Source organism: Arachis duranensis, chromosome 2, assembly GCF_000817695.3.
Source record: "Arachis duranensis cultivar V14167 chromosome 2, aradu.V14167.gnm2.J7QH, whole genome shotgun sequence".
In the NCBI taxonomy this organism is placed as follows: domain Eukaryota; kingdom Viridiplantae; phylum Streptophyta; class Magnoliopsida; order Fabales; family Fabaceae; genus Arachis; species Arachis duranensis.
In genome coordinates, this window is record NC_029773.3 from 80,502,645 (window position 1) to 80,512,739 (window position 10,095).

The 10,095-nt window shown below is 32.1% G+C and overlaps 1 protein-coding gene across 1 annotated transcript; it reads left to right on the forward strand.

Moving 5' to 3' along the window:
- Positions 1-3,095: 3,095 nt before the first annotated feature.
- Positions 3,096-9,060, forward strand: LOC110278250 (receptor kinase-like protein Xa21). The gene is made up of 5 exons (XM_052257514.1): positions 3,096-3,487; positions 3,623-3,817; positions 3,964-4,059; positions 7,467-8,227; positions 8,713-9,060. The coding sequence occupies exons 3-5, from the start codon at positions 3,983-3,985 to the stop codon at positions 9,030-9,032; spliced, it is 1,158 nt and encodes a 385-aa protein (XP_052113474.1). The 5' UTR covers positions 3,096-3,487; positions 3,623-3,817; positions 3,964-3,982; the 3' UTR covers positions 9,033-9,060.
- The last annotated feature ends 1,035 nt before the right edge of the window (positions 9,061-10,095 follow it).

A 10,095-nucleotide genomic window follows, 5' to 3' on the forward strand; every position in this document is an offset into this window, starting at 1 on the left:
TAATATAATTTTTATTAGTAGAACATTAATTCATAATATAGTTATTAAGTATTCACGTGTGTATTCTGGACAAATCAATTTTTATGGTAAAGTACAAAATAATTCTAAAAAAATTTTAAAATCTTAAACTAGTCCCTAAAAATTTAAAAATTTCAAAATAGTCTCTTTAAATATTTTTAATATTTTTCAAAAATTATCGTCTTATAATATTTTTGTTAATAAAAAAATAAAATATTATTAAAAAATATATAATAAATAAAAAATACAAAAGAATAACAAATATATACTAAAATATAATTTTATTTATTAATACTAAAATATTATAATAAATAATATTATTTAATCATTAACATATAATACCTACATCGAAGCAATATAAAAATAATAATAATAACTAAATTTAAGAGATTATTGAATTATGAAACTCATTATGTATAACCTAACCTTCTAAGATATTGACACTAAATAAATTTAAAAAAATATTTTCAAGAGAAAAAATATGTTTTTTTTATAATTACTTACTAACTGTGATAACACAAATAATTCTAATTCTAAGTCTATTTTGTGCAACATTATAATAACTAAATTCCAAAATTATTTAAAGAACATGAACATAACATTTAAATTTGTCAAGATATTTTTTTTCAAGTATTACAAAGTATGAGGAGCTTAACAATAGGATTTTGTAAATCATCTTACATAATAATCTTGTAGCTGGCTAACACTTACAAATTTGATTTCATAAATGACTTTATTTATATTGCATGTAAGTTCTAAAGTGTTGCACTCATAAGTATTTACACAAATATTTTTAATTATTTATATAAAAAATTTTATGTTAAATATTTAAAAAATATTAATGAGAATTTTTCTATCTCTTTAAACAATAATAATTCATTCTCTTCTTCATTATTAAAAAATAATTATAGAATATAATATTTATAAATTACATTAAATTTATATCTTGCATGATAAAAAATAGATATGAATTTATTTATTTAAAAATAATTTCTTTTTAAAAAATACTTTTTTAAAATTAATTTATAATTTATTTTAAAAATTATTCCAGCCCGGTCCAACATACAGGATGATCTAACCTAAGCAATCGACTCAGCGGGCGTCACATGTCTGGACCACGACCCGGACACCTACACCCTAGCAGTCAGCCACATGACAGCTAGGCGAGGAAGCTTCCAGGAAAAAGACTTATCCTGTGGGACTCACCCTATTGACAGAGTATAAATGGGGAGGGCCCTACCCCTCTCCATGGTACGTCACTATCCTGTTACTCTCACTGCCATCTGTACGAACTGACTTGGGCGTCGGAATATCATTGCAGGTGGCTCCCCCCTCACACCTCAATAGCTTGGGAAATCGCAAGGTCTCTGTCCTCCGTTCTCTACCACCACGACCCAGAAAATCTGTCCATTCGTCAACATCCAGATCCAGATTTCCCTCATTTGACTCACCCATTCTATCCACCTTACCCGTTCAGTACCCGACGATCGAACAAAAATACATATAAAAATTTTGTATATAAATAATTAAATTTGAGATAAATAAACTTAAAATGTTAGAAATTAAAATTTATTAATTTAGCAATAATTATATATAAATAATACGAAAAGACCATTTTAAAATTTTTCAGGAATGTTTTTAGAATTTTTAAATTCTTTGAAGACTATTTGTACTTTAATTTTAGGGACTGATTTGTCTAGAATGTATACGTAAACACTTAACGGTCTCATGTACGAGTTAACTTTAGTGACTGACGGAGAGGAATTGTATTGTCTAGTAGAAGTAAACATTGGGGGACTGTTTTGTGTATTTTAAATTCTGAGAAACTAAAATGTCCGATTTCAGAGAAAATAACAAATAGATTCTTGACCTTTTGGCCTATGGACATTTAATTCTTTGAAGATTTAAAAATATATTTAAGTTCTTGACCTTCTTAAAATCTGGACACATCGATCCCTCTGTTCACTTGGGTCTGTCAGACCCAACGAAAAAATTAATATGGCTTCTGTTGTCCTAATTTGGCCAATATACAGGTGCACATATGAGACAATTTTTAAAATGAGACAAATTAGATCCAAAGATCGATATGTCCAGATTTTGAGAAGATCAGAAATTTAAATATATTTTTAAATTTTTAAAAATTTAAATGTACGCAAACCAAAAATTTAAAAATCTATTTATCATTTTTTCAAAATCAAAATCTTCAGAAACTAATTTAAATAATTACTCTTTATATAAACGCTCAATAAACTTATAATCACATTTTGATTTTAGTGTAATAAACCATTTAAAAATTGGCGAATTCTCTATTGTCATGAGAATATTTGCTGAATTTATCAAAATATGACCCACCTACGATGTTATGGACATATGTTGACGTAGTATCCACTTCTTTATATTTGATTTCGACAATAAAATTGTAGACACCATAGTAATTATCCTTTTTTTTTTAAGTATAGATAGACAATAAAAATATTAAACAATGTAAATAATAAATATATTAGATGTTCAATTCATTAGATATGTAGATGGTTATTCTAATATTAAAATTTAGGTAAAAAATTTGAGAATGTAGTATATTTTTATTTTATTAAACCAATTTTAAAACTCAATATTCATATTGTTCACAAAAATTATTGTATATCTAACAAATTTTATTTTTTTCATCTAAAAATAGGTTAAAGTTACTTTAATGTAACTTGATGCTAAATTACTCAAAGTCCTAACCCTATTTAAACGCGTTATTTCATAAGCCGGTTGTGTGATCTAAAAGCATTTGAATTATATCTCCACAATGAACCCAAAACATAGCTTCATGTTGTACTATGTAACCATAGTATCATTACTACTACTACACTACTATGTTGCCATGGCATCAATTCTTTTTTTTTTTGGACTTGGCAACAGGCCAGAAGACTGACCCGGCCCTCAACCCGTACCCACCCAGGTCCATAACCCTGCACCCAGAAACTAGATTCGCTAATCTCTCAACCCTCACTACCCGATCCTAGCCTGCGGAACCCATCTTCTTCTTCTTCGAGTTGGAGCTGTCCTCGATTCGCCATTGACATTGAACCTCCGTGCTTAGGTCGGAACCTTCATGCATGGTGATGATCCTGTATTGTTTCTTCATGGGCGGACTCAGCAGCTCCATTTCCGGTGTCATTCGTTGTTGTTGTTCCTTGGTCAGCCGGCGGGGTGTCCGTCCGTCGTTGGGTCTCTTGGTGGCGTCGTTGGACTCTTCTGGCAAATGCTGAACTCGCTTTAATGGTTTCTTCGCTGCAGCCCCTATGACGAGCAAGGTTCTGCCCATATTGAAATCTGACCTCGGTCCCTTCGTTGTGCTCCTTCCTTGTGCTGCTATTGTCCCTGCTAGATTCATTCCTCGGCCTTTGTGAAGTCGTGGATTGAAGACGCCGTTCCCCCTGTGGTTCGTGGTTATTCCTGGTTTCCGTTTCCACCCGCCCCGGTAATCCTTCATCCCTTTGACATTCTTGAAAGTTGGTTGAAACTGAAACCTGGTTGCCTTGTGCTTGATTGTATTGATTGTCCTGAAGCTTAGTGAATCCTGCTTCCTTTCTGATTATGTTCCTGACCTGTACAGGCGGAGATACTGCCCACTGCCTCAGTAATTGATTTCCCGCTGCCATCGCTGCCAGTTGGTGAGCTAAGATGTTTCCTTCGCGTGGAGTCCAAGTAGCTCCCACATCCGGCGCCTCTTCCAGCATTAGCAGGATATCCCTGATGATTGCGTCTGCTTCGGCTAAGGGCGTTTTTGCCTTGATCGCTTGAACTAGTGGTAAACAGTCAGATTCGATTATACAATTCCTTATCTGTAGATTTTTTGTGAGAATAATAGCTTCCCTGTATGCTTGTGCTTCAGCTGCTAAGACTGATATTGTCCTGAATTTTGATGTTATTCCTGTAATGATTTTGCCTTGCCAGTCCCTGATTACTGCTGCTGATGCTGCAATTCCTGTGTCCCTGTGAAAGGCCGCGTCTACGTTCACTTTTACCTTGTTGCGTGGAGGAGGCCTCCAGGTAACTCTTCTACTCTCCCCATTCCTGCCTGCTTTATCTTTGTTGTCTCTGTTTAACTCCTTTGTTGCAATAATATGTTCTGCTGCAATCTGTTCTGAGTGATTTATTGTCTGATGTGGATTGAGTCTTGTCTGTTGGAATATGTGCTGATTCCTTGCTTTCCAAATGCACCAACACACACAACCTAGGTTGCACAATACTTTGTCCTGTTCATTTCCTGCCACAGTCTTGATTTTGTCAATTGTACTCGTTAACCAATTTTCAAAGGATCCCACATTACGAGCCGTAGGCACAATTTGTAGACTAGATCCAAACCATACCGCTCTAGTCCACGGGCATAATAGTAACATATGTTCAATAGTCTCCTCTTGTTCGTGGCATATGCTGCACATCGGAGTAGGTGCACTCTTGCGCTGATGTAATTTTGTGTTCACTGGCAGAATTCCATGCACCGCTTTCCATAAAAATAGTCTTACCTTTTCTGGAACCGGTAACCTCCAGATCCTCTCCCATACCTCCTTTGAGTTCTGGCTTGTCGAAGCTTTGCCGATCGTTGCTTCTACCCTTGTGTCTTTCTCCTCCTTCGCTGCGTGGTATCCGGATCTGACTGAGTACTGTCCGTCATTCCTATATGGCCAAAGAATTGGTCTCACAACACCCACGTTTGCAATTGGGTCGGAATCACATGTGGCTCTTCCCACCATAGAGTTGTTTCCTAAACCTTTCCAACATGGGCCTTATTGGAACCATTCCACCTAACTTAGCAAACTTGTCCTTCCTTAATCAGTTGATCCTTCCAAACAATAGCTTTCAAGGTAATCTCCCTTACGAACTAGCTTCATTACATAGATTGAGAACCATTGACCTTCGATTCAACAACCTTAGGGGGAACATCATTGCATCGATGTTTGTCTCAATGACAAAACTCACAACCTTGTCCCTTGCATGGAACAGTTTCACCGGCACAACTCCATGTTCCTTATTCAACATGACATCACTTCGAATTCTTGATCTTAGGGGTAACAATCTCTGGGGCTCCCTACCTTCCAACATGTTCTTGTCACCTTCTTTGGAATATGTCACTTTCTATGGTAACAAAATCTCCGGCACTCTCCCTTCCTCTGTTTCCAACAATTCGCAGCAGCTGCGAGTAGTTGATCTACGCAAAAACCGGATGTTTGGGGAACTTCCCCGAAACATTTTCCGTCATCTTCCTTACTTGGAAGTGCTTTCATTATCTAGAAATGGATTCTTTGGTGAGATTCCAGATAGCTTGTTCAGCTGCAAAGAGCTATGGCATTTAGATTTGTCCAACAACAACTTCAGTGGAAACATACCTCCTGGGATTGGGAACTTAACCCACCTCAAATATATCTACCTTCAATCCAACAATTTTGGAGGTATGCTTAGCTTTAGTGCACTTTTCAATTCGAAAAATGATATTTTATGATATTTGAGATTCCCTCCAACATCTTTGGACATCTCTGTCATTTATTTCATAGATGAGACTAAAAAAAAAATATAAAAGAGAAATCATTTAAGAATGAGAGATCACACTTTATCCTCTAAAGTAAAAATTCAAAATTTAGAAGATTCAAATTAATTTTACTTTAGAAGGTAAAATGTGATTTTCACCGTTTATTTTATAGATGAGACTAACAAAAAATATGAGAGAAAAACTATTCAAGAGTGAGAGATCATACTTTACCCTCTAAAATGAAAATTTAAAATTTAGAGAATCCAAATTTTTTTAAATTTTAGTTAATTAAAAATAATTTTTAAAAGTTAATTCTGTGACTCAATTTAGTTTTTTAATTTTAAATTTGAGTCATAAGTCATAACTTAATTTGGTCTTTCAATTATTTATTGAATTTATTTTTTAGTTGATTGAAGTCATGTAAAGGTACATAATTTTTTTTAATAAAAAATAAAAGTAAGAGAGAATGGTATTTTTCATTTTTTTTAATGAAGATAATTACTTTCCAATTTTTATTTACACAAAAATATTTATGTACTTTCAATATCTTATATATTAAATAGACTATTAAATATTAATACCTACATAATAACTTTCTTTCTCTCAATAATTATTAGCTTACATAAGAATTAAGATAGTATTTTACACAAATAAAATGTTTTTTATGAGTTTTATTTTTCAATAAATAAATAACATTTGTTCTCTAGTTTTTTATTTGGAAAATAAGAAATTTAGATATATTTATGTATATTTTTCAAATGAAATTACAAATAAGAAAAGCCAACCTTTAATGTTTCTATCATAAAGGCAATTATATTCATGGTAATCATTTGACAGGTAATTTGCCAAGAAGCTTAGGATCTATGCTTCCAAAACTTGAGAGATTGGTAATGGGAAAAAACTATCTTAGTGGAAGAATCCCAAGTTCTTTGTGCAATGCCACAAACCTCATTCGAATAGATTTGGCCTTCAATTCATTCTCCGGACAAATTCCCCATATTTGGCAATTTAAGAAGCCTTGAGTGACTTAACCTTGATGAGAATAATTTGACTACTAATCCATCAAATCCAGAGTTAATGATCATAAATTCTTTGACCAATTGTAGATATCTCAAATTTTTGTCCTTAGTTAACAACCCACTAAATTCCCTTCTTCCAATTTCTATAGGAAACTTGTCTACTTCTCTTAGGTAATTGAGAGTCACAGGTTGTTCCATGAGAGGTAGCATTCCAACAAGTATTGCCAATTTAAGCAGCTTAATAAGTCTTTCCCTTGGTCAAAATCAATTTGTTGGATCATTACCAAATGGAATGGGGAAATTACAGAAACTACAAGGTCTCATGTTAAGTGATAACAAGTTGGAAGGTTTTGTTCCACATGAACTTTGTCAACTAAAAAGCTTGGATTCATTAGCATTAGATAGCAATAGGTTCTATGGCCCAATACCTTCTTGCTTAAGTAATCTTTCATCATTGAGACAGTTTTGGATTTTTTCAAATGTGTTAAACTCAACAATACCTTCAACTTTGGGGAGTTTATCAAATTTGTTATTATTAGACTTATCTTCAAATAACCTAAGTGGATCTCTTCCATTTAATATATCCAATCTAAATGCTATGACTTGGCTTTATCTATCAAGAAATCAATTATCAGGTAGCATTCCAAGCAGCCTTGGAAACCTTGTCCATTTGGGTGATCTCTCCTTAGCACAAAATGAATTCGAAGGAGTTATTCCGGAATCTTTTGGTCGTTTGGCAAGTCTAGAACGTCTTGACTTGTGAAAAACAACTTGTCCGGTGTTATTCCTAAGTCATTGGAGTCACTTTTGTATTTGAACTACTTCAATGTTTCTTACAATAAGTTGGAAGGAGAAATTCCTCATGGTGGACCATTTGCTAATTTCTCTGTTCAATCATTCATTATGAACAGAGGACTCTGTGGCGCTTCGCGCTTGCAATTCCCAGAATGTGAAACAATGGGTAGATCTCGAAAAACAACTGCCTACATTTTCTTGAAATATATTTTACCAATAAGTAGTGTGGCCACCATACTTGAATTGGCATTCCTAAGGATCTTAAAGTTCCAAAATCATAATAAGGTGCTTCAAAAATTTGAAGTGGATCAAGCAATGGCAAGATGGAGAAGAATTTCATATTATGAAATTCAACAAGCAACAGATAGGTTTAATGGTGACAACTTACTTGGTATAGGGAGCTTTGGAAAAGTTTACAAAGGCGTCCTCTCGGACGGGACGAATGTTGCAATAAAGGTTTTCAATTTGGGGCTAGAAGGAGCATTTAGGAGTTTTGATCTTGAATGTGAAGTATTGCGCAATATTCGCCATCGAAACTTGACCAAAATCATAAGCAGTTGTAGTAACTTGGATTTCAAGGCATTGGTTATGAGCTACATGGTCAATGGGAGTTTGGAGAAGTGGTTACATTCAGAAGACCATAGTTTGAGTATGATAGAGAGGATTAACATAGTGATAGATATTGCAGAAGCAATTAATTATCTTCACCATGGTGGTTCTATATCAATTGTGCGTTGTGATTTAAAAGCAAGCAATATACTGGTAGATGAAGACATGGCTGCTCATGTCACAGATTTTGGCATTGCAAAGCTGCTAAATGGTGGAAATTCCATGACACATACATTGACTTTAGCCACAATGGGGTATATGGCTCCAGGTGATGTTTAATTTCTTATTCAATCTCATACCTTTTTTTTTTCTTTTAAAGAACCATGTTCGGATATTGATAAATTAAAATAATTGATAATCTCATATATGTATGAGTTTTCAAGATTGGTTGAATAATAATCTTGTGCAATTAATATTAAGCCTAATTTAATTAATCAGTTGTAAGAATCTATATCTAATATGGTTAAGTAGAGGTTTCAATTACAAGGATGTATTTTTAAGAAAATAATGTAAAATAAAAATATTATGTGCACACAAAAAATTATTCACTAAATTAGTTATTATGTATTTATGTATAAACACACGTGATATTTAATTTATTTTTAATATATATTTTATAATTTAACATATATTATATATAAATGACTGATTTAGTGGCTACTTTTTAGTATGCACATAACATGATTGATTGTAAAATTGATGAAATTTCTTAGGTTGATTTATAATTTCATTTCTAGCATTTTTTTAATGTAGAGTATGGACTAGAAGGCTTGGTGTCCAAACAAGGTGATGTGTATAGTTATGGCATTTTACTTATGGAAATCTTCACACAAAAGAAACCCACTGATGAAATGTTTATGGGAGATTTTAGCATCAAGCATTGGGTTGATTCCCTAATTGACATAGTTGATGCTAGATTGTTAATGGAAGAAGGAGAACTAGCTTCCAAGAAAGTGTATTTATCATCCATCATGAAACTAGCTTTGGATTGCACCAAAGAATTACCTCGAGAAAGGACCAATATGAAAGATGTCATAACTACACTTAAGAAGATTAAAATGGCGTTCTTATAAGAAGTTAAGAACAATAATCCATTCTAAACTAAGAAATGAAATTGAAATTTTTGTTTGTTTATATGGCTCTTTATTTTGTTTCTATGTTTTGCATGTCTTTGCTATGTATATGTTTGATTCTCTTCAAAAGTGCAATGCCTTTTTATTGTCTATTATTTCATTTTTCTTATCCATTTCAGTTAATTTATTTAAGATTCCACGTATATTTAATATTGAATATTGAATAATTAAGCAAGTCTAATCATCTTGTTAATACGAAATACAAAAACTTAAGCGTTATGCTAAAATTACAAAAGTAGATACTTTTTATGTATTTGTATCATTAAAAAATTTAAAACTTTATTCTTTCTATAAAAGTGTTTTTCTTTATATATATAACATACAAGTGTCTAATCTTTGTTGGTTTTAAATTCAAATTTGTTAATTAAATTTTTTGTGAGGAAAATTCAATGCAGAAAAATATAAATGGTATGAAAAAATACTATTGAGTTGAATTGAATTATGCAAATGTGAGATAATTAGTTTGATTTCTATTATGTATGAAATTTGTATAAATATTNATGTATATTTATATATATTATTTTCCATTTTTTTAACAAAATAATTAAATTTAATAGTCAATGAGTTATAGCTCAAATAGCATAGTTTCCTCATACTCACCTAAGAGGTTGCAGATTTAAATCTCTCTATCTTTAGTTAAAAACAATTAAACTTAATATGTAGAATAATTAAATATGTCAAAACAAAATAATCAAAATTTTTTATAGTAACATAATTATTTTTTTGAATTATTAAATATGCATATAGTAGCTAATTAATAGTTAATTTTCGATGTTTATATATATGGGTGATATTTTTTGTGACTAACATGGTTGATATTTTATATTCATGTGAATGGAGTTAATAATTATTTTATATCATTTTTTATATAGATAGACGTAGATCGGATTAGATATAGCCAAAATTTCGACCCAATCTGCACCACAAGTATTAGATTGAATCGGATTCAATATCCACGTTTTTTAAGTTTGGATCCAGATTAGATTGAATATCGAATATATCT

What these genes read in the sequence shown, in the direction of transcription:
- LOC110278250 (XM_052257514.1), top strand. Translation starts at nt 3,983, where the DNA reads ATGCTGCAATTCCTGTGTCCCTGTGAAAGGCCGCGTCTACGTTCACTT. An exon ending in TGCGTGGAGGAGGCCTCCAG is followed by an intron (nt 4,060 to 7,466) that starts GTAACTCTTCTA and finishes CATTATGAACAG; the next exon opens with AGGACTCTGTGGCGCTTCGC. An exon ending in AATGGGGTATATGGCTCCAG is followed by an intron (nt 8,228 to 8,712) that starts GTGATGTTTAAT and finishes TTTTTAATGTAG; the next exon opens with AGTATGGACTAGAAGGCTTG.